The sequence below is a fragment of the Schistosoma mansoni genome, chromosome W (genome assembly GCF_000237925.1).
Source record: "Schistosoma mansoni strain Puerto Rico chromosome W, complete genome".
NCBI classification, from domain to species: Eukaryota; Metazoa; Platyhelminthes; class Trematoda; order Strigeidida; family Schistosomatidae; genus Schistosoma; species Schistosoma mansoni.
Genome location: NC_031502.1, coordinates 12,656,478 through 12,681,960, shown reverse-complemented (window position 1 = coordinate 12,681,960; position 25,483 = coordinate 12,656,478). Strand labels below are relative to the sequence as shown.

The following is a 25,483-nucleotide window of genomic DNA, read 5'->3' as shown; positions in this document are numbered from 1 at the left end:
GTGATGCTGAACCGGATGAAAAACTCAGTAGACAACCAACTTCGAGATTAACAGGCTGGATTCCGCAAGGATCCGTCGTGCACAGACCGAATTGCGACACTACGGATCATCGTGTAACAATCAAGGGAGTGGAACTCGTTACTATGCATCAACTTCATCGACTATGAGAAGGCATTTGACAAAGTAGAAAGGAGAACATTATGAAGTTCCTGAGAAGATTGTCAGCATTATCCAGAACTCATATGATGGACTACAGTGCAAAGCGGTGCATGGAGGACAACTGACAAGTGCCTTCCAAAGGGGAACCCGAGTCAGACCAAGGCTGCTTACTCTCGTCTTTTCTCTTCCTTTTGGTGATCAACTGGAATATGAAGATCTCGACATCTGAGAGGAAGCACGGAATACAATGGAGAGATTGCATGCAAGTAGACGATTTGGACTGATAGCAATATGGTCTATTTGAGTCCATCGTCGGTTTGGCGCAGAGGGTCGCCATGTTAGACGATGTCTCTCCTTATGCCTAAAGTTAGTTTTTGTTAAAAACGAACGATTGTCTGAGCATAGTTGCAACAGACGATGAGTTGGTATGCTAAAATACCCACCTAAATGTCTTACTGTTTGGTTTAAGCTACCTACTTCGGCAATAAAGTCACCCGCTACTAGTACTATGTCTGAGCACTTAGCTTTTGGAAGAAGTTCAGAGAGCTTTCTGTAGAAGTCATATTTCATTTCATCCGGGCTGCAATTAGTGGGAACGTAAGAAGGAACGACGAAAAAACAACATGTTTCCCTATTCTTCCGAGTTCTTACGGAGCCATTTAGCCGGACAGCACACAGGAGACTGTTAACGGGGACCCATTCTAATAGTGCCTGTTCTGCTCTTGTACTAAGTTCTATGCTACAACTGCAAGTTCACGAGAACTAGCCGTCAGGTCGCCAGAAACTCGGAGGGTGTATTTCGTCGGCTATCCGTTTTGACGAGGTGAGGTCAAGTGAATGACTACACTAGGATCCCCTATGCGTGTTTCGGAAACTCGGCATACATCGATCGTACGAGATTCTAGGGTCTTAGCCAAGGAGGTCTGTTGACCGGTTTGACATAGGATACGTACGTTGAAGGCTCCAATGTGTAGTCTGGAGCGAGGTTTCAGTAGAATTGTGACAGTGTTTTGTGCACTAGAATCGTTGGCTATGGTGACACTTCAGGAAGCCGAAAGAAGAAGTTTAGTGGCGAAAGTCGACATAAGAGTAATAGGAATTGAAGAAGGAGATTGATTATGAATACAGTGATCTATAGTGATGTTGGAGGTATGAGGGTGGTTATCACTTCCTGGTCGGCCACACCGTGGAAGGGTTTTTCTAGAGGTACATGGAAAGGAAATTGGATTAGAAGTGGTTTTAATGACCTGAGAGCGTGACCGCTGTACCCGAGGCATAGCTGCTCAAGGTCGGTCACACACGACTTTTTTATGGGTAATTTTTGTGTTAGCTCCGTACATGTTGGGACCTTACTGTTGGAGAAGAAAACACTTTACTGCCGTCACACCTCTGTACAGTCAGCAGTACGACTTCTCCTTCGGACCTTGGGTTCGCTGCTTTTAGTCTTATCACTCTTCAACCGATCTGTTTGGCATGGTAGGACCTTGAGGAACGATTGTTTCAGCCAGTATAGCTAGATTGTTTCATCACGATTGGCAATATATATGGATTTTTTAATGCTCATGGACACACTCACATAGTCACTCACTTCTTTTCCCTGTGTGCTTGCTATCTGTACGCTTGTGGATCTTCACCAAACTTCAACAATAAACTATCTCTATAACTGGTGTCCAGGCTTTTCAATGATCTCGAGTAAACCCATAATTCTACTAGGAGATTCAGCTTGCACTAAATATTCAGTTAACGGGATATCATTTATTTATTGGAGTCAAGTATAGTGGAATTATTCCTCTACAATCTATAACGTGATAATACCGCCAATTAGGGCAGCAGTGATTTATTTATTGGACCAATGACAGTGTGAAACCCGTACGAGCAGTCTAGAGTATTTTCGGTCCTGCTATCTGCCTAGCCCAGCCAGTTAAGTCCAGAGCACCAATAACAGCCTCTATGGTACGAATCATTATATTTCAAACATGCTGGGTTTACATACCAAACAGAGAGACCACATCGTACCATATAATAGGAAACAACATTTGTACAAGATTTAGCCGAATGTGGCTGTGAATGTTGGAGGCAGTAGTTAGAAGACTAGGGATAACTCAAGAACGGTAAATCGTATTGTATTAGTTCATTGGTCAAAACAAAGCTTGTAATAAAAGGAACATGAATATGAATAGTTAAGTTACTTAAATATCATACAATAGGAAATATACATATCACATTGGTCTATAAATAGTCCTCAACAGTTATAATTCATAATTTTTGTCGGGACATAACAAATTGTGACTGGAGATTGATCAGTCTTCATTGGACGCCATGATGATGCATGTTAATATACGATAGATGAAATGTGGTTAGCAGTAGAATCCAGGACACGCATTTCATTCCATTTGAGCGAACATTAACCCTGGGATGGAGGTATACCCTGATAAAACGCTTCAAATAGTAAGAAACGCGAGTACTGAAGATTCCATTACTAAACTGTTTACTACAAGTAACGGCGTGACTGTCAGCGTGTAATAATCTAGTTATCTTTTTCCGTAGATATTCTGCACTCCCGGAGTTTATCTACAAAACGTTAACTACACTGATTTGCGATTTGCTCGGAATTGTGTTCGGTATTTGTGCTGGGACACGTCCGAAATCTTCCACATCAATACACGCAATCTTGGGGGTTCTAATCTCTCAAAGTGCATTCAACTAAAAGCAACCAGAGAGGTGCATGGGATGGAAAATAAACCCCACTCTACTTTTGCGGTAGCCTCAAATGTACAGCTCTTAGAACATGAGGCGATCATTGAAGACATGTTTAACGTGTTACATAACTATTTCCAAAGCACTAGATTATTAATAAGTTTCAGTAACAATTCGAGTTAGGAAGTCATCATCTCATTATAGGACACGAACGAGCTAACAAAGATATTCGTGAAAAACTTATCAACTATTAGAATTTTTCTTTGTGTTAAGGTGATGGTATTTTCGCTAAATCATTCAAAAAGAAGTTCAATGACCCATTGTTTCTGTGGGAACTTAGGGGCTACATTAAGCACTGCTCCTTTATCTAACTTATTCGGCCCACTAGTTTTAGAATATATGTGGCAGAAAATCGTTCCAGATCGTAACCAATATTGATCTCACACTGAACGGACTCAAATCACAACGAACAAGCAGCTAGAAAATCCAAACTAGATGGTATTTTCATATAAATAGCTCAATCAAGCGATAACTGGTGAAAGTTTAGTCCATAAAATGGTGAAAGGTGAAAAAAGAAAGGTTATAATTGTAATATGCAAGAGGTAAACAGTAGTTGTTGAGGAAATATTACAGGTGAGCAAACTTGACGGTTGAAGTATATTAACGAAGTCCTTGTGCAATTTGTCCGCTCTTTCTGAAAGTAGTGATGCACTACCTTGTTGGATGGCCTTCGGTTCTTGAGGCGCATTGTAGCTTGGGTGAAGTCTCTGCGGTATGTTCATCTGAAGATGGTGAGACATCCATTGTTTGCACTGGTGCAGATGTCGTTATTTTTCATCTTAAGGTGAGAATTTCTCCTTTTGTTTTCCGAGTGGACAGTTCTTGTGTGCCATAGCACATTTTTCTCGTTCGATTTTGTGCTTGACTGAAAATGGGCTCACATCGTCTGCTGTTTTAAAATGGGATTCTTCCAAAATACTTCTATGCGTTAGTTGAATTTTTTCAATTACTTTTCTCACGAAGACTGAGAAGGGTACACTGCTAATATATTCTATCGGGAACTTACAGTCCGTCTGCGAATCACTGGATTCAGACAGGTATATTTGTGTTGTGATTAGAAAGATCCTGAGATAATCAGCGTTCCTAATCCGTCTATAGAAATATTCCTTCTAAAATCTGTTCGAGTTGCTGAATGTAAATGCAGGTAAATTGCGGGTATGACCTACTTAGTTCTCAGTGTGTTCTCATTAGGTGAAACTGTTATTGTTGCTTCTGAGAAAGGGGATTTAGTAAAATTGCGATGGGACGGTTCGTACTATGGTGAATCTATCAACCTTAGGTCTATCAACTTGCCGCGAGATATCAAAAGCTTCAGTAATTGTTTAAAAACGTTTACCTATGATCGTTAATATTTTGTATTTATACTAAGTTACTTCGTTTTTAACAGTCTTGTGAAGTAGTGGCTATCAATCACCGAAACTAGTATTCCTTTCATGACTTTTGTATCTGCAAATCTCTCCCACAAAGTTTTGTGAACTACTCACTGCATTCGAGAAATCTTACTGACCAAGCATAAAAAGTATGCTAGGCTCTTATTTGAAACAGTGACACTGCACATCTCGCCAATTTACTAAACGTCGTTACATCACAGAAGTGAACTAAAACAAAGGTTGAAAATTAAGATCTGCAGAATCGTAAGCCTAACTAATTAAGGAATGAATAGTGGATTCATCCCCGCTCATATCTACTATTTAGGAACTTTTACCATCCTAGAGACCTCTCTCAAGCTGTTCATACGTCAATGCACGGCTCACCTAGCTTCAGATATTACGCGGTCTGGTTCTCTCCAAGCTACACCAACATAGTATTGCTTCAGGGGCTCCTAGTTGCATTCATTTGTTTCGAAGTGTCGTCACCTCTTTCGAACTTTTCACTTTGGCCTTTCTTGTCTCCCATCGCCAACTAATTTCATATTATTGACTTTCAAATTCACTCCCTCGCAGTTCAGGAATATATAAGTATATATATCGTCCTCATCACCGAAAAGTTTTAAGATCACATGCTGCATAGGGCCTTACTTGAACACTCATAATTATGTTCAGGATTGTGTCAGTTCATCTTCCGACCTAATCATATAGGATGTTTTCGTATTGTATGACTCTGAAGTTATCTCTATCCTCCTGCCAGACCTAGCAAACACATGACTTCGCTTTGCGGTAAATATCTAAGTAATCCATATTATCTTAAACACGGGTGAAAATATTGTAAAATCTCAGTTATTTTTTGCATCTTAATACTCTGTTGCTTATGGACTTATGTGACTGGTCATTTTGACAATAAAGTACTTGACTACAGTGATAAATTTTTTTATCACAAAAGTTCCGTCGAAATTAGTGATTTGATGGCTAACAATATATGTTTTTACAAAAAAAATTATTAGACTGTCGTAACTTTTGTTATCTGCAGCTGAAGATAGTGTTTTAAACCCCCATGGTTCGTAGTTATGTAGGCATTATTTTACAGAATAATATTAGAAAATGTCCTCAATAAAATTGATCAGATTGTTTGTTTTATGTAATCAGGGTCTTTCTGGTTTGGGTGTACCAGCTACATAGTATCAGTTTATGTAAATATTACAAAATTCATTTACGAAGCCGCAAATTCTAAGCAAATATCTGGGGGTCACTTTTGTTCAGCCAAATAGCTTTTAAAACTGGAAAGTTTATGGGTCCTAACATAGTTTTTTCTGTTTATAGCTTGAATAGGTACTAAATAGTTAACCCGATAAATTCACATGTCTGACATCTAAGCAACGGTGGCTTAGGGGCTAAAAAACATCCGAATCAAACCATTAGCCTTCATATTTAGAGTGTAGCTTTTACCCAAGCACCTGGTAAATGAGTTTACGTGTCACTGGGATCATAAGTGGTAACGAGTAGTGGATAAGAACTGTGATATTGACAATTGTGATTAATGTACGTAAATCCATCCATTTAGATACCACAAACGCCAAATGGACTAATTATAGGATGAAGTTATTCTAAGTATAAATATATGGTTCTTTGGCACAGGTTTACAATTTGTGGCTACTTATTGAGGTAGTTTTGTCCACTGCAATTACTTCAACTTTAGTTCCTATATAGATAGTTGGTGCTTTTCCATATGGCTCTTGAACAGTCAGTGACTGTAAAACGTTATTTCGGCGAGTGGTACCCTTGTAGACTATGTTAAAACCAAATGATTTCACATGACGCTTATCCCCTTCATAGTTTCTCTCATTAGATGTTGCATCAAGTTGCGTTTGTTTTCCACTAAATTGCATTTAGTGTTTTCCTACCTTTTCAGGTGATAAAAACTCAGAACAAGTTTACTGCAAAACTGTAGAATGGTCTCCTACGTTTGGCGGCGCCTTCGCTCTTTTTTCTTCTGGTCATATAGCTTTGTTTGTATCACTTGGTGCTGTTGCAAATCAAACGGTTCGTGTGATAAATTACCTTGAAATTACTAAATGGGACTTCACTTTTGGATAACTTTATTTATCGATAAGGAGCTGGCTGTTATGTTATAGTAGCATGTTGTAAGATCCGAGCATTCCTTTAGTTACGCTATTTCAGGATTTAGTTGAATGTAATCTGAAAATGTTTTTGGTCTATTAAAATTTCAAAATTGAGCAAGGCAGTCCAGATACAGTGGTTATAATGAAAATGATCTCATAGCATAGGGCGTCTGCCATAATGGTTACAGTTATGAAGCATTGATGTGATATAGATGTTTTCAGTGTCCCATATTTAAGTTTTTTTAAAACATTCTCAATAGGGAAGCGAGAAACGAACCATATCCAGTCAATTTTTGCATCTGGAGATGATCTTTCGTCCTCAAAGGCGGAAGTTCATTAACGTGGTTGATGTCAATCTTATCTCCAGCATTTAAGTACTTTAGGCTAATTGTTTTTCTGATACAGTGGTGGTAATTTGCATACTTTGATTAAAAAGTTAATCCAGGATAAATATTTCGACTGGTGAAGTATTACACGTGATTCTTTAAATGAAACAGTTTTGCATTGGAAGTTTCGGTACTAAATATGTAGGAAGATTCCTCTTGAACGCAGGTATGTATCGCTTGTGTTATAATTTTCTGTTTGATTTCTCTCATAATACATGTAGGTAAATTAATCTTTGCGGCTGTAGGTTACTTACTAGTATGTCTCGCCGCTATGCTATTCGGCATATTTTTGAGGTTTTTACTTAATGATAGGCAAGCTAAGAATATATTTCAAGAACAACTAGAAAAACAGTTAGGCAGCCATGTAAGTTGTGCCCACCCCGAGGCAGCGTGGAATGACATCCGAAAGGCCGTAGAAACAGCAGAAATATCTGCTAGTACGGTAAACCATAAAGTTAGGTAGAAACATTGGATCTCAGTAGCACCTACCGCACTGACAGCTGCTCGAAAACTCATCCCAACTGGCTCTGAACATAACGAAGAGCGAAGTCAGGGTATTAAGAAGCCTACGTAATGATCGCGAACAGTAGTGGGTAACGAAAGCAAGAGAGATGGAAAAGACTGCGGCAATAGGTAACGGCAGACAACTATTCAGACTTATTAAAGAAACCGGTATTAGGAACCCAACTATCAACAAAACTATTTCGGGAAACGATGGATATATTATTCATTCTCAATCCAGGAGATTGGATCGATGGGCAGAACACTAGGGATCAGTTCAAATGACCTTCAGCCACACTTCCGTTTCCCACGATCCCCAGTCGTCCTGAATGGCAAGTTAATGTAAATCCTCCAACTCTTTACGAGGTTGAAAAAGCTATAGGAAATCTGAAGCGAGGGAGAGCAACAGGTCCTGACAGGTTTACTCCTGAGTTTTTAAGGATGGCAGTCCAGTACTAGCGAGCGAGATTGACTGAGGTCTTGTGTAGAATCTGGGGACTGGACGTAATTCCATCTGACTGGTCTCAATCACTGATTGTGCCAATCTATAAGAAAGAACAAAAGTCCTCTTGTGATAATCATAGAGGAATCAGTTTGACTAGTATAGTGTCTTAAATATTAGCTTCAATAATACTTGGACGCCTAACCAAAGCTCGTGAAGAGCAGACTAGAGAAAACCAGGCTGATTTCCGACCTGGACGTGGTTGCATAGACCAGATATTCACCCTACGTCAGGTCCTAGAACATTTACCGGGAGACTCGCTTGTTGACTTAGAATACGCCGACGACATAATTTTATTTGGTGAAGACGCTGACAAAATGCAGAGTCTTCTGACCACTATAAGAAACAATACAAGCATATTCGGGATTCGATTCTCCTCCTCGAAGTGCAAAATGTTGCTTCAGGATTGGGTTGCATCGGTCCCCGAACTAATGATAGGGAGTGAAGTAGTTGAGCGTGTTGACCGCTCCACTTATCTTGGGAGTCTCATCAGCTCTTGTGGTCTGGCGTGTGACAAATCTCAGCACGCATACAGAAGGCTCGACTAGCTTTTGCCAACTCGCATCATTTATGGCGTAGGCGAGATATCCGTCTACCAACCAGAGGACGGGTTTACTGTGCAGTAGTTTGTTCCGTCCCACTTTATGGCAGTGAAACATGGCTGGTAAGAGTAGGGGATATTCGTAGGCTGCTAGTTTTCGATCATAGGTGTCTTCGAAGCATTGCTCGTATATCCTGGGACCACCGGGTAGGTAATGCAGTTGTTAGAAAACGAGTACTAGGTAAGGATGGCAAATCGATTGATGAAGTAGTGAGACTTCATCAGTTGAGATGGCTGGGACACGTGTCACGTAGGCCCAACCACCGACTGCCCCGACGTGCAATGTTTTATAGTGTAGGAGTAGGGTGGAAGAAAGCTAGGGGCGGCCAGAATAAAACATGGCATAAATCCATGAAGTCACTGACAAGTGGACTGAGCCATGCTGGTAGGTGTAGACTACCTGGTTGGGATTCGCGAGATGATAGCAATCGATGGTTAGAGACCTTGAATGACAAGGCTCAAAATCGTTTGCAATGGCGCAGGTGCATCCACTCTTTGTGTTCTGCCAAATTATAATCTTCTGAATTCTTCATGTCTATCTTTTTTCTCTCTCCAAATTTATTTCCTTGGATTATACTTCTTGAATAACATCTTCAAGCCCTAATCTGTCCGATTACTGCTTATACTCTTACTACTTCTACCACTATGGGATTTGAATTGACAACTGCATCTCTGTGCTAATGTGGTATGACAACTCGAACTGATGTACGTACGTACGAAGTTCTACGTTGTGACTGACTGACTGACTGAAGAGATTTTCCAAAATAATCATGCTAAACCAGTAAATCAGAGTAATTTTGTGTCTTTAAATTTATTTATGGAGAATGTGTAATTCAATTTGGTGAACGTTTTTATTTATCCCTTTCGATTTATTCATTCCAAAAATGGGTTCACATTAATGCTCTAATTTATTTTTATCTCGATTTTATATAAAAGAGATTGTAATGCCTGGACTCTCGTCTTTCAGTCCTGCTCAATTTGTAACAAGTGTTCAGCCGATAGTAAATTAATGTTTCAACATTCATTTAAATTCTGTACTATCATTTTGTCTGTGTTTATTCCTAACATTTCGATATTGTCCTGACTGTCGATATTTTTGAATTTTTAGGACATTGAAGTAATTTTGGTCGAAAACGTCAGTCATCCAACATGTATAGGTGTAAATAATCGCTTTCGGACACTTGCTGTTGGAACTGAAAGGCAGGATTTTTTTTTCTATGTACATCTCATACCTATAGATTCAATTTGATGTGCTACATTACTTACCATGTTTTAATACTCACCAAGCATATATATATATATATCGTATTAACCAAGCTCGGTTCTTAGTAAGGAAATGGTACCGCATTCTTTGTATCCACTAACCTGTCAGTTAGATTAGACCTGTATTTTGTATAATCATTTTGATGAGGTTGATCCTTTTTCAGTTTAGTGATACTTTTATGTTCAAAAGTTATTTCGCAATGTACGACACGCTTATGATATCGTGTCTTACGACTTTTAAATGTTCTGATTTTTGAACATTGAAGCATATTTTTGCCTTCTGGTGAGGTTCTCTGTACAAATGTTTCGCGAAATATTTATAAGATGAGATTATTACTCATCAAACGTTTAGAACTGTATTCGTGAATTGGTTTCTATGTAAATAGGATCGGGATCTGTGATTGCAAATATACAATAAATGGAATGTGGCTAGTAGTGTAGTCCAGGACTTGCGTTTCGTCTGTTTGGGACTCGCAAGCTGGATGTCCCTTCACCCCAGGGTTGGTGTTAATTTCGGGACTCAGACCCAATACCGTTTGATTCAAACTCGATTGCGTTATCCAATTAGCTGCTGATTACAGTTAGCCACTCACTTGTGCAATAGGTACGAGTTTTAATTCAATTGGAAATGATTTTGACTATCCTGTTGTTGATATTTTTACTGAAATCTGATCATTCTTGGTTGAGATATAAGGGTCTTGTTCAGATTGCCTCGAAATAGCCATTATGACAAGTTAATATGGAAAGTAGACGACATACATGCGTCACAGCTATCTCGTCATGGAGTTTTTCAAAGCATGGCTGATATATTGTGAAAAAGTCCAGTGGCTAATGCTGAGGTTAAAGATTAAGTGAAAATGGCCAGTCACTTGACATGGCTGTAAATCTTCATTGACTAAAGTGTTTGGGACATGTAGTACATATGCCTAACCTCCTCCTTCAATGCAGTGTTTGTTGGTGTGGGAGTAGGTTGGAGCAAAGCTAGGCATATCCTGGCAAAAACGTGGAATTAATCGCTGACTGTTAATGTAGACCATGTTTATGGGTCCAAACTGCCTGGCGGGGGTCAACGTGATTATCGTGATCAGTAATTGGAAATTGACATGGCTCTGAATCAGTCTCAATTATCCAGAAACATACACTCTTCGTCCTCTCTTGGATCATGAGTTTCAAGAATCTTTTATATGTTTTATTTAGTAAAATAATTCTCAAATAATATTCTCTGTACCTTATCTTTTAATACCTCTTATACTTTCACTTCATCTTCCTGTCATGATGTAGTGTCGTAACTCGTCCCAATGGATATATGCACCATGTTCTACGTTTTTTATAACTGACTGGCTGTTTATTTAGTTATCTTTATTTCCTTTATTCAGATTTATTCATCGAAAATTTTCTAAATGGGCAATGAATCAATCAGTGATAAGTACGCTTGAAATAACAACCTATTCATTTTACAAGTGTTGAATAAGTTTTTTTTTCTTTTTGCAGCAACGAAGTTTTATTGTACAAGATGGATGAAAATTCCGGTGTTTTTAAAATTAAACATACTCTTTGTATATCTGGTCGGGAATCATCTCGTTAGTTTTCGTTTCAATAATTTTCTGAAACTAAGTGTATAAATGTTTTATGGTATTTATCCGGTAAACTTCCAACAAATAGTTAACTTTTTTTCAAATGATACATTGTCATGCAGATTATGACGTTGAACTGAGCCTACTTACTCATAATTGTTACACATTCAAAACAAACTTCTTGCTTTTCATCTTAGATACTACCGAGAAAGTAGGCCCTGTCTCGGAGATTTCATGGTCACCGGATGGATATACTCTGGCTGTTGTTTGGTTACGTTCGGGTTGGTCGTTGTGGTCAGTTTTTGGTGCATTGTTATACACCAGCTTAAGTGAGCATCTTAGTCGATTTGGTGGGATAAATATTTCAAACCTCGTGAGTATTGTGAAGCTTTGTTCACTTTTATCGTTAATATCAAATCAATTCATTGTCAGTTCCCTCATTAATACAGTTTTTTTCATTCATCTTCAAGCCAGATCGGCCATAACTGTTCATTCAAATTTTAATGTGTATTTGAAAGAGACAGTTTTTACGTGATATTTGAAGATATTCTTACTACTAACTGTCATCGGCTCGAGGATGGTTAAAAACCAGGGAACACCGAACAGTTATATTCACATCAGAATAGTGCATCCGATGTCGAATAAAGTCAGGAAACTATCTTGGCTTCTCAGGATATTTATATATAAAATTATATGAATAACTAAATGCTTTCATAATGAGTAGTCATCAGCTTATGTTAAAAACTCACATTCAAGGGAATAATTCAACAACAAAGGCCAACTATCAAGACCGATCAGTAGTAAAATAGTCTGTGTATTATAGCCGGACGGATGAAAAATGCGTCGATTAATAAAATGGAAGAGGATTGTACAATTAAGTTGTATTTATTTATCTGTATTTAGGAATCCCTAATCCGACTATGATATTGGATAATGGTTGTACACATTAATTTGTTTTCTTATGTCTCTGTATCCAGTAACAAATAAACTTTTGTGTCATAAATCAAATACAATAAAAGCATCAACTTGTGAAGTAACATAAAAAACATGCCGACATGTTAATACCGGTATTTTCTTTAATTAAATAAATATGGTTATATACATATATGTATATATATGACTTATGACTTGCTTTTAGTCCTGGGCTCATCATGGTTATAATATACTCGGTTTGTTCACCTTGAACAACGTGACGGAAATTTCCAGGGTTGCAAACACTGACTCCTTTGTTTCAGAAAAGGTCTCCACCAAAGATACTATAAAAGTAGAGGAGTCACAATTTTTTTCTGGTGGTCTGGACTGTCCTTCACGAAACTCTTCATACCTGGTTGTCTTTCATTTGGCTAGGTCTTCAATAACAGCTAACCCAACGTCAGTAAGTATGAATAATGTTTTGCTTTTACATTTAAATAATTATCATCAACTGGTTTTACTAAATCATATGAATTATCATCATCCTAACTTTCCATTTGTGTGTATTTTTTGGACTCTGACTCCATAGCTAGCGCAATTTCAGTGAGTATTGGGGACATGAATTTTTAAAGTATGTAATTTCGGATAAGTTATAACATCGGTTTTCTCAAAAACATCTCTGTAAATGTTAAATTGCTCTCTCGTTAGTTTTAAACTGGTATATATGTATGTGAAAAGGAGTGAAATAACTTGTGAGTAAAAATGGGTACCATAACACTAATTACATTTAATTTCATGTAAGTTTTAGTTTTAATAGCTGTGTAAGGTTTTCATCACTAAATATTTAACCTCTGATGTCTATGGATTTAAAGTTCTTGTCTAAATGCGAAATTGCCGTATCATAAGTTGTACTGATTTTGTTTTAAATGTAGAAGGATAATCTATCGAAACTCCTAAGCGAAATGTCTCTAAGACCATACTAAAGCATAGTTTTTCAAAGATGGCGACTCATTATCCAACGCTGTTTTAAAAAAATGTCAGTGGTGAACTATTTTCGTCGACTTATCTTAAACTGTATGATGCGTATACTTTGAGTTGTTTCCACATTAGTACATTCAAAGCTCAGATCGACCGTAGCCGCTACCTTGACGTGGTGGTCGGGCTTGCTTATCGTGATGACTACTGAGTTACATTGTTTGGAACATATGTTCTTTTAAGTCCTACCATAACGGGGCGATCAGTTAGAGAAGAGTAAGACTCTAGAAAACTCTAAAAAACCAAGTTAATTTCAGACTTTAACTTAGATGTATAGACCAAATATTCAGCCTTTGGCAGATTTTGGAACATAGACATTTCGACGTTCGACTGCAATTATATTCCTTGACCTGAAGTTGACATTCGACTGCGTTGGTTGTGAGGCTATGTGGCAGTGTTTGTCATTGAAAGCCGTATCAGAGAATGACATTACCCTTTTTCCGGCTTTTTATTAGTACACTTCTGGTCGTGTCAGAGCTTATGGTAAACTGTCATCGGAATTGGTTATTTAAAGTGGTGTTCGTCAGAGTTGTCCGTTCTCTCCACTTTTATTTAACTTTTTCATAGACACGCCTTTAGAGATGACACTCGTCGTCCGACTTGTCAGGGATTGATCTATCGGGAGATTCACTTGATTTAAAATACTCAGGCGATATAGTTCTGTTCGCTTAAAACGCTGGCAAAAAGGGCAGTTTTTTGATCACCATAAGCAACAATGCAACCATGTTTGGAATGAGGTTCTCTCACCGAATTTATAATGTTAACTCGGGATTAGCTTGCGTCATCGATTGAATTCATGACAAGGAGTGAAGTAGTTGAACGCATCGACCGCTTTATTTGCATTAGGAGTCTCGTCAGTACTGATGGTATGGTGTCTGACGAAATCTCGGCACAAGTTCAAAAGGTCCGATAGACTTCTGTCAGCTTGCGTCATTTGTGGCATGAGATAGTCGTCTGCCATTTAAAGTGCGAGTTGACTGTGCAGCAGTTCGCTCTGTTCTACTTTATGGTTAAAGAATATAGCCATTAAGAATAGAGGATATTCGTAGACTACTAGTATTCGATCACAAGTGTCTTCGAAGCATTCCACTTGTATTTTGAAACCACCGAGTAAGCAATGCTTGGATTAGGAACACGGTATTAGGTAAGGATGGCGAGTCGGTTGGTGAGATAATGAATCTTCAACTGAGTTCGTTGGTGATAAATCTTCTGACTGAACGCTTGAGTCGGTTTCCTAAGCTCTTCTAATAAACCCAGACTAACTACACGAGAGAAAAGGCTCAAAATATGAGAGGAACTCTCTACTTCAAGGCTCATTTATGTACAGAAAATTTAGTTTATTTTTAGCATTTCAGATGGCTTTGGGCTTCTGGAAGGTTCTAGAACCCTACTAAATAGTGCAACAAGATAGGTAATCATCCATTCAGGAATGTGACACATGTCTCTTCACTTTCCAGATGTTTCTCAGTAACTTCTATCCAATGCTGATTGGTTAAAATGTTTTCCAGCGTTTACATGGTCCTTCTAGGCTTTTTTCGTGGAATATTCTATATCTCCCCAACAGTTTGGACATGTATTACGTATACCTAACCACCACCTTTCTCAACGGGTGATATTTTCTGGTGTAGAAGTAGGTTGAAAGAAAGCTAGTGATGGTTAAACCAAATTTCTTGGATCCTAAGTTTTTAAATTCTTAGTAATATTTTTATTTCGTATATTTATAGTTCGTTAAATAGTCGTGTGGTGTTTCCTACTTATACGGACAGTTATCAGTAGTGTGTGTTAGGTAGTGGGAGCAGAAATCTTACTGACGGAAGAGGAAAATGAAGAGAAGAGAAAGGAAAGCAGTAAGCAGTCGAAATAGCAACAGGAATGGAAGGACGATTCAGATTGGAAGGAACAATTTAAGGAAGATGTGCAAATAGTATATTCGATGCATTGTTTTTATATTTTACAAAGCAACTGTGATTTTCCTCTGCCCAAGTCTTTGTGCATAGCAGTATTTTCAATGCCTAATCTTTTCTGTTACCACAAACAGTGTTACTACCTGCATTACTATGATATTCGCCCTAACCATTTCGTCTCCCTGTGCTAGACAGGTACAGCAGCTCAAAGTGGCCTACACATATACTAAGTTCTACGTTACATTTGACTCCATAATTAGTATCAGAAAACATTCCTTCTTTCCAAATTACTAATTTACCTAATTGTCGAAAATATTAGAAAGTATCTTGTATATGTTTATACACCACTAACATTTGCGAAGTTTTTTACATGGAATCAAAGTCGACAATGTGTATAATTAATTGTTATCACTGTGACCCACATAGTGTATCATGCAAGTGGGAAAGGTAGTATGGTAATTTTATCGTCAAATGTTCTTTGCTTAGAAATCCCTCACATTTATCATTACTTATTTCTTCGTTTAGGTTTGAATTCACAATGATAATACCCACTTTACTTGGAAATTAATGTATTTGGTTTGGTGACTTTGAGACATGTTTATTTCCAGATTGACTTTCAAGTGTCGTCTGTTCAATCAGGTGGAAAAACGAAGTATACAGAGCAACGGATCACTAAATGACGTGAAACAAACTTTCAAACATCAAGAGAACATTGCGTAATGATTAAGGTGTTAGAGAAGAATGGGAGTATAAAAATAGTGTATGGGTCAGAAATATGGGCGATAATTATCCACTTAACAGATATGAAGAAATAAAAAAACATAAAGGTCATAATAACAACCGATCAGTAATAGTAATAAAACGTTAGGACCCCTAATGCTTCAGCAGTGTGTAGGGTTTTGATACGATCTCCTTCGATCCAACGCTTTTGACTGTGTAGATTATGTTGGAAGACGATTCTTTTAGAGCAAAGTCTTCAGTGTTAATTAGGTGCTCATGTACTGAACTAGCGATAGTTTTTCATTCCTTTTTTAAAAGGAACACTGAGTAATGCTATGAAATGGGTATAGGATGTAACCTACCCCACAAGAGCAAGTAAACTTATATACACAATTCTTCTTCATATATGTTAAGCGGACAATTATATCTCATATTTCTGAGTTGTAAATGACTTCCATCCTCCTATTCTTCTCTGGCCTCTCAATCATTACGAAACAATTTTTGTAAGGAGCTATTTAGATCAATCATTTGTGAATATTTGGATTTCATTTGATTATCACTCTTCTTCCATTTTTAGATAAGGTATGGATTTACTTAGTGTGGTTTACGTTGTAAAAACTTGTCAGTTTCGGATATGTAGTTAGAAAAATCGATATACGTTGTTTCTGTCTATTTGAGGACTAGAGATGACTGTGTTTGTTACCCAATAAGCGATTATGACTGGTTCTCTTAAATAAACTTGTTTTCTACCTTTGAGAATTTATAATTGTCAGAATTCAGAAATTTCATTGAGAAAGTTTAGTGCTCTTTACAGTAGGGTTAACAAGCTATCATAATATTTCATTTTATTTCTTTTTATCTCAGGATAACCATTTGCATATCGTTCTTCAAACTACTGACCGAATAATTGTGGCGAACAGGGATCTATTGACCTCTAGAATGCAAACAGAGAATTTGTTAGTCCCAAAACAGTATATCAACTCTAATTGGCCAGTTCGGGTAAATTCACATCACCATAACTTTGCGTTTTATATTCCAATCAGTCTGTTGTATACAAATTATCGTTAACGTAAGGACGATCTGATTTACATCGTTAGAGACTGCTCACAAGTAATATGATAGGGAGTTGACCTGATGAAAAAGGTTTTTGTTGGGATGACCCTGCATTTTTCTCGCAAGCGACATAACAAGCCCAGGGGTCATCAAGGAGCGTTTCAACCAATCAGCGATTAATTAGAAGTTATGTGAAGTTATGTTACTAAAATAACGAAAATGGAAAAGTCACATGTGGAGATCCTGATTGGCTGATTTATACACTGCTACTATGTTTAGCAGTATTCTAGAACTTTCAGTAAAAACTCAAGGACTCTTAAATTACTATAAAATCCCTATATTTTCTGTACAGAAATGAACCCTGTAGTAAAGTGCTTCCCTCACACTTTGTGCCTTTTCTCTGGTCTTCAAGTCGGTGTATAGTTCTGGCTCGGGGGTACGGAACTAGCTTAGGGAAGCGAATATAGCGTTCACAATCGGCCAGACGTAACAGTTTTGGAAAAGAAAATACTCCTAACAGTAAATGAATATTTCTGTTTCGCTGCTAATTGTTCGTAACTCAATTATTCTGTCTCTCAGTCATATCAGTAGCTTTCAAGCATTTTGGAAATTTCGGGATGTTAGGATAAGCGTTTTAACGTAATACGGATCTTTGAATATGTGACGTGGTAACCCGAGAACCTTTAATATTTTTATTGAAATGACAATTTCGTGAATATGGTGAAAATGTTGATTTAACTCATGTGAAGGTAAATCTTAATTTGGTGTGGTAAAAAGTATGTAGGGCTACACATTTTCAGTTTATGAAACCTGAAAGTATGCCTTGTGTTTGTTAAGCTTGAGCTCTTAAAGAGAAGAGTGAATCCATCCTTTGTTTACACTTTTTTTTGTTGGAAGTGAATGTTTTAAACTAATGTGATAGTTAACTTTGTTCAGTTGTTAACAAATGCTACTTAATAATAAAAATACTCCTGGAAGAGATGCGACAAGAGCGAGTGTATTGATAGTGGAAACAAAGTAAATACTATGAAACAATGAGTAGATTTTATTCTGACCAATATCAATTCCAACACAATTAGAAGTATGCAGTGGTCTTGTTGACCGGAAAGTCTAACGCCAGACACCAAGAATCAACTGCTTGTTGCCGATCTTATTGATTTCTTGCTAGTGATTTCTGTTGTATTTCCTTTCTACTCTTTGAATCTCACCTCTGGCACTGCGAATCCTCAACCGAGGCAAAGTGTTCTATTCTCAGGGCCAACTTTTGCCAATCCTTCTTTTCATTGCGAGAAGTTAACACCGCTGGAGATCCTGTCTATCTTTGAAGAATATCTGACTATTGCCACATTTCAGTGGATAATATGATAAGACTACAGGTGCAGAAAATCGGTACTTTTTTCCCACTAGTCGACTGACCTTTTTATCATAACAAAACCTCAGAGAATATGCTCCAATTAATACAGCCATCTCTTGTTAGTACGATAGATAAGTTCGTCCACAACATAAATGTAGCAGCTATAGTCAGAACTATCACTATATCATGTGATCTTTAGTTAAAACTAAATCTGTTTTTAAATGTGCGTTGTAATAGAATGTCTTCGAGATAATTCTTAATGCTTCGTATATCACTCGTCCTAAGAACCTTCATTAAATACCTCAACTTCCCAACGGTATATAAATTTCGGAAGACAATGCGAAAGGTTGGCACAGTTTAATGCTAGCCACCATCCATCTTTGCTTATAATACTTGTAACTTAAGGCAATATCGTGGCAAACCAGAGAGGATACACATATGCTAACAAGAGACTGATCAATTGCAGTCCCAAACATCAATGGGAAGATTGAAATAAACAAATCAAATTGAATTTAGTGGTTATACATATTTCAAATAATATTGTGGTCACTGAAGTTACACTACCCTTTAGGTGTGTCGAAATTAGTGATGTTTCCTGTTCTTTATGACATGTCACGCTTGAGTTGCAAATGACTACAGACTAAACCCTTTTTATCACTTTGCTCCTTCCACATTGTGGGAATTAGCTTTCCTGTCTTCTTTTTTTAGTATGTTGCTGTTTCTACAGATGGTAAAAAAATAGCCGTTTCAGGTCGTAATGGATTTATTCATTATAACACTGATTCACAACGTTGGCATGTTTTCGGCAATATAAAACAGGTAAATCAGACAATGTACATTGCCCTTAATCATTTTTGTTGTTACCAATGCAAATACTTAGTGGACGTTTGACTCTTTTTACCTGGATCTATGAAATTAGATAATGACATCTATAGGTTTACTGTATTAGTAGATAGTTGAGAATATTGACTGACGTGTCAAGCTTCATTGTTCAGTGAGAATAAAGTTGAGTTATGATTGACAAGTGAGAAAGTTGTCCCAAGAAATACTAGGTTTGTGTGATAGATAATTGATAGTCCATTTCATAAAAAATTAAATATTAATCGGATTAGTTTGCAAAGTAATATATCTTCGCAAGTGCGCATGGCTTCCTAAGTTGCTAACTGCTCCCAGCCTGCAATCGTATTTTATTAGATTGCAAGATTTTGATTACCTACATGTTTAGTACTTAGTATTTATAAACTTATTTTCAGCTTTTCAGTTTTTGAATTTTTATTGTTATTACTTGTTATTTAAACAAGTACGTAGTACATAAACCTGAAGTAACTAGAAAATACAACGACAGTGTTCTGTTCCTAGGAAATATCTCGAATGCTCGCCTTTAACATTGTCATACCTGTTTTTTATATCTAACTAACTGCTTGTAGACATTTAATCTCGGGCAATAACTGCCATTTTTTATTCAGAGTTCCTGTGATCAAATACTTCATTTGTTACTTTTACGATTTTTGTATTTCCTAGGAAAACTCCTTGCACGTCTTTGGAGGTATGGCTTGGTGGAAACAGTATATTTGTCTCACCTGTTTCACAGAAAATTATGGTACTAGTGAGGTATGCTGAGTTCAGTAACCTGCTGCGGAGTGAAACAAATCATACATTTTTAAACGAACGTGGCTTTTCATGTATAGTGTTGAACGGTTTCTTTCAGAAAATCCTGGTATCAAACACTGTCAATTACATTTTTCTAACAAAACATGATACTTAAGTCATTTGTCGTTTTCTAGGTTTTGGGTTTTTGAAAAGCTCAGCTTTTCGGAAGTGACGGTACCGAATACAGCAAACGTTTTACTGTAAGGATTCCAAGTATAAAAGCCGGTGTTTTGGCAAAACAATTTTGTAATATAATATACCAACTTGTTTGAAGAAATTCAGTAACTGACTAATGAATAAAGATGTTTGTTGGTGAATAAAGGCAAACAAATTGGTATTGCCATAAAATTCATATCGAGTACAGCAATTTGATAAAGAAATAAGTTTTCGCTGTTGGTTTTATAGGTTCCATGTAACCAGCGACATCAAGGTAACGTTTCATCAAGTTCGTTTGATACGCACTTTCAACTCATTATCTTCATCCAGTTGTACACTCACCGCATCCTCCGAGCGAAATTATATTATATATATATATATATATATATATTCGTTAAAATAGCGACATTATTTACCTGAGAGATGAGCTTGAGAAAATATTTTATGTCTCAAGTTGAACACATCCTGTGAATACCGGCGCTTTCTAAATGATCAGTATACATAATCAACTACGTCAAATGCATCAAACCTTAAACTAGTAGAGGCCTGACGGGTTCGAACTCTAATTTCACTAGCTTCCGCATCTATAAGCTATCGTTATGTGCCAAAGAATTGCATTCATAGCTGTGGCTCACGTTTCCACGAATTACAGTCAAATATTCATCTATCTCTTTAGAAAATAATAATGTTGGGTAACTAAATTTAGATGAAGCTCTAGACAAAACAGCATCACAAAATTTTTACACTTACCTCCTCCGGGGACGACTGGGAGCTTTGAGACCACTTTTACTGTATACAAACTTCATGTACAGTTCCTGAACTTAGAATCACGAATGGCGAAACGCTGCCCGCTGAAATCCTCTGACTGTATTCTTCCAGCGACAGAAGTGCTTTTAAAAACAGCATACTCAAAAATAAACCCCCTGTGCCTGTAACCACGTTTGAACTTGAATCTGAAGTATTAATAGCTTGGTTACTGGAGCTCATTGTCATCAAAATGTTCGTCATCGAACAAGTTATTTGTTTTTAAACCAGTAAGATCGTTTTAAGAATTATTAATACTATTTGATGACAGGTTTAAGGAGTGCAAGCAGAAAGGTGTGAAAAAGTTCTCTTTAGTGCGTAGATGGATGAGAAAACTTTTTAAGCACAGTCGCTTTCATGTTGTTCCATTAAACAATTAGTGTTTGCAAACTTGAGGGTGAGGTATTAATTATAGGCTTATGTTTTCCTCATTACCTAATTTGTCTCCCTGAGTCAGTGTTTTTTAGTAAATAAAATAATCCTAAAACCTTACTCATGATTTATTTAAACCAAATCATCACAGTTTACGATTTAAAGTATGTTGATTGTTAATTATCGGGAGATGTCCCAATAGTATTCAACTCCACAGACGTTTGTTTGTATGTCCCTCCTTATGTTGATCATGGGTGACGGAGGTGCTCTGGTATAATCTCTCTGTCTAATAGCATTACATTTCGCTTATTTTACTTTGGCATATCTCTTTTGTATGTTTTACATAAAAACAAGGTCCTTTTCATCTTTATCTGAGCTTATTGAAGTCAACAAATAATGTAGAGGTATGTATTCTGTACATCGCAATACTGTGTGTACAAACTTTTACTCTGTTACTGTATTAGCCTTCTACAATATTTTGATATTTAATAACTGTAGGTTCGTGTGTACTCGTCTGACCATAAACTTGACAATCAATTCAGCTCTATCTGTGATCTTCCATCCCTTACATTACCAGTCATTGTAGACAATTTCGGAAATCTGTTTCTTGTACTTACCAACGATGGATGTCTGCAAATCTTTGGTTTATCAGAGTCTGTTTCCAGTAAAAGTTAGTTTTTTGAAAGCTAATCTTGTTACATTTTAAATCGTTTTGCCGTTGTCTCTTTCTGTTTTAAAGGCAGACGTGTAAATTAAGATCCCATCATGTCAGATAAACAGATTGGAGAACGATAATACCCAACCATATTAAACTTCAGGTCCAAAGACAAATTCGTGCTACTAGCTGTTCCAGAGTGTGATAACAGTAAAGTATTTGAGGGTAACTTCTTCAATATCTCTCCCTTCCTACAAACAGGTGAAGAGTTTGGAAAACTACACATGTTTCTTTGCCGTACAGATTTCCTGTTCTTGTGGTATAGAATCAATAATGGGAAAGTAACCATTCATTAGATGTGCTACTGACCTTTTGTGTTCTGTCGTCATGCACTCATGTCCATAATGCTACCAATATTAAGACTCAACGTTCTTCTGGTGTATATATATTCTTTGTACCTCTGTATTCCTCAGACAGGATTCAGATTATCTCACTTAACTAGTGTGAACTAGTTCATTTCACTCTTCGACGTCTAGAGATTGGTTACTAACTCAGCCTCGGTAGTGTATGTGCAGTACTAAGCTCAGAAGCAAACTAGCACTCCTAGGATAGGCTTCTGTAAACAGTCGTTTGTACGCCATTCTATGGAATAGGGCTTTTCGAACTTCGAAAGAAGGACTACATGCCGTTATCATTTCTCAGTCACTGCTTACGTCAACCCTAACTACAACCCAAATTATTTAGTAGATTATTGTTTATACTGAAAGCTTTCAACCGTTTTCTCCGAAATCGGTTACTTCGGTGCAGTTATTTAAAAAATCACTGTAATACCTAGATACGTAGGCTAAGCCATTTCGTAAAGCACTTAGGTATTATTCCTAGAGTTGTAGCTCAGGTAATAGATAACTATAATCGTCTCCTGAAACTATTCTCGTACAACCATCAATTCATAACAAAGATTTACGGTGACTATCTGCGTCATTGTACAACTTGATAATATTAGATAATAACATAACGGCAGAAACAAATGCACCATATCGCTAAACATCAGCATTTAAGAGGTTCAAGTGCAGACTACTTTTAATTCTGAAACCTGTTTTTAGTCCATGCTATAAGGATTTTACATGATGCAGGAAAGTTTTACTTCTTGCTTATTCTATTTTTCCACTTATCTCATTTGATACCAGTCGAAGTCTTCTAAAGATAAACATTTAATCAGTGCCTCATTGTCTTTAAATTTAACCGTTTTTGTCCCTTCGAAAGTGAAAAGGTGATTTTATTTTAATAGTTTATGGTTTACAGTTTTTTGTGTAACTTCCATCTAGCACTCACATTTTGATTTTCATTATTTTCTCATGCGCTTTTGCCAAATATATTTTTCTTCATCATAGGCACTGTCATCGTATCTCCTTTCAAGGCTGTAAATTTAACAGATATTGTCATATTTCCAGCATGTGTTGTTCGAATTTGCCTTACAACTCTAAAGAGTAATGCATGTAAGTCTAAAATTCTCTCTTTTTTGTCTTCGTTGACTGAGTTTTAAAGCTTTTTTACAGATTGGATTCTGCATGAGATTAATAAGAGTTCGTGAATAAGTCAGTTTTCTGCTTATGTAAATGATTTGTCAGTAGTTATGACAGTTTTTTGTTCATCGCATCATTAATAATAACCATTGAAGATGTATAACCCAAATTTGATTATTATCTTTCAAAACGTGTTTCAGCTTTTACCCGTACAACCACTTCAGGAACTAATTTGTTTCGTAACTTCGACCCAGGTTTCTGCTCAATTGAAAGCTTAGTTATGAATTATGCCGGTGATGTGTTTATGTTACAACGTTCGTATTTAGATGTCACTCCGAAAAGCCATTCTGGAACTCCGGAGGAAATTAACCAACAGGTAATTCAAACATCATTCATCTTAAAAATAAAAGAAAACAAGTACTGGAATTAAGTAATTTCATTTCTTGTATGGTAATTGGTTCGCATATGCACAAATTTTTTTATAAATTCATGGAAAAATGTATCATATGTTTAAGTTCCGTAGTACAAATTGTAAATGCTCATAACTTTACTAGTCACACAGAAGATGTATAGCTTATCATCAATAGTGTAAAAAATGTGGTGGATGTCGCTTAAGAGATAGTCAGTGTTCTTATAAACGTAGCAGAAATTGAGAATTAATTATTCCCTCAAACTTCCACACACAACACTTAACCTATGCACCTCAAGTTCAAATTCCTTTCACCTACTGAGGCTCTATTAGAGGAATGTCACCGACTCTCATATCTAGAGTGTAACTCTAACTTGAATACATGAATCTGTATTTGATAAGTCAGTTACATTGTATGCATTATTATTACTGACCTGTCATAGTTTGTTGTCTCAGATTCACTAAACATCATGTATTGGAACTTTGAAAGGGATTTCAATTGACTAGTAGTAGATTCTTAAGTGTTCCTTATATCATTATGTGTGGGCAAGAATGATAATGATTGGCTGTCTGCCTAGTCAGACATATAGATAGTCTGACAGGTGTCAGATGAGTTATATATTCCCCGATCCTTATTATTTATTATTATTGATTGATTGTCCATTTTTTTTGGATTGTGTCGGTTTTGGTGTGGAAATATATTTACGTTCTAGTCAGGCTAATCTCATGTTCTTGATCTGAGCTGCGTTGAAGTCCTGTGGAATAGATACTGGGAGGGAATCTAGTGCAGATATTCGTCTGAGGTAAATTAATGTCTCATTCGTGAGTCAAAAGGAAAAAGACCGTTATAACCTATTTAGATGTAAGATCCACTTTTTTTTATCTGTTAAAGTTGTTTTCAGTGATTCACAATATGATTGGGCCTTCTTTTTATGTCCGTAAAACATCGATTCCCTAAAATATTTGAGATTTAACCTTTAAGTTTTTCTTGATGTGAGTGTTCTTCAGCGTATTCCTAAATTTGGTTCATTTTGTATCTAGTTTTATATAATATCCATTACCATTTGTTTGTGCTAAACTATTATTATTTCGCTTTTGGAAATATGATTGTTTTCAATCAGTTACTATCATTTGGAACACCTTTGTTAGTGGCTTCTGAAATAGAAATTCTATGGTCTACAAGCTGTTTCACACCAATCACTTCTCAGGCTAATAATGATCGTTTATCGCCATTGAATGGGATTGATGCAAATGCTTATACGAAAGACTCCTTGTGGCTTTATTCCGGAGCAGTTGGACTTAGTGTTTGGCTTCCACTACCACAAGTTCCTTCTTCGCTTGCATTTAGTTTTAATTATGAATCTGTGAGATCAGATACCAATCAAAAATTTAGTACGGATCACGATAGTTCGTCGGTCTTAAATTGTGATTACCGAAGAATAATGTTGTCATTTGAGTTGGGCGGCGACTTGTACCCTCTTAGTGAGTTAAATAGATAGTGTATTCTTATTGTCTTTGTTTTCAAAATTCATTTCACTTTTAGATTGTATCACCAATGATTATCTCGCTTGGTTTTTGATCGTTTATTAATTATTTGAATGAAATATAATTAGGTTATTTATTTCCGCTTGATTTCGCGATATTATGCCGCTAGTATTCTTTTATTAAATGCCATTGATATTGAAGCAATTCTCAGT

The 25,483-nt window shown here is 36.8% G+C and overlaps 1 protein-coding gene across 1 annotated transcript in view; it reads left to right on the top strand.

The window, feature by feature from the left end:
• Positions 1-3,562: 3,562 nt before the first annotated feature.
• Positions 3,563-25,483, top strand: part of Smp_125550 (hypothetical protein) — a gene marked incomplete at its 5' end in the record, with an annotated part of 39,711 nt that continues 17,790 nt past the window's right edge. The window contains 15 exons of the mRNA XM_018788579.1: positions 3,563-3,700; positions 3,975-4,060; positions 4,094-4,230; positions 6,202-6,332; positions 9,511-9,602; positions 11,157-11,245; positions 11,437-11,612; positions 12,378-12,614; positions 16,675-16,809; positions 18,926-19,036; positions 19,739-19,828; positions 21,698-21,869; positions 23,246-23,350; positions 23,578-23,753; positions 24,908-25,268. Of these exons, the coding sequence (XP_018654107.1) occupies positions 3,563-3,700; positions 3,975-4,060; positions 4,094-4,230; positions 6,202-6,332; positions 9,511-9,602; positions 11,157-11,245; positions 11,437-11,612; positions 12,378-12,614; positions 16,675-16,809; positions 18,926-19,036; positions 19,739-19,828; positions 21,698-21,869; positions 23,246-23,350; positions 23,578-23,753; positions 24,908-25,268 (2,236 nt within the window). The remainder of the gene's footprint in view (positions 3,701-3,974; positions 4,061-4,093; positions 4,231-6,201; positions 6,333-9,510; positions 9,603-11,156; positions 11,246-11,436; positions 11,613-12,377; positions 12,615-16,674; positions 16,810-18,925; positions 19,037-19,738; positions 19,829-21,697; positions 21,870-23,245; positions 23,351-23,577; positions 23,754-24,907; positions 25,269-25,483) is intronic.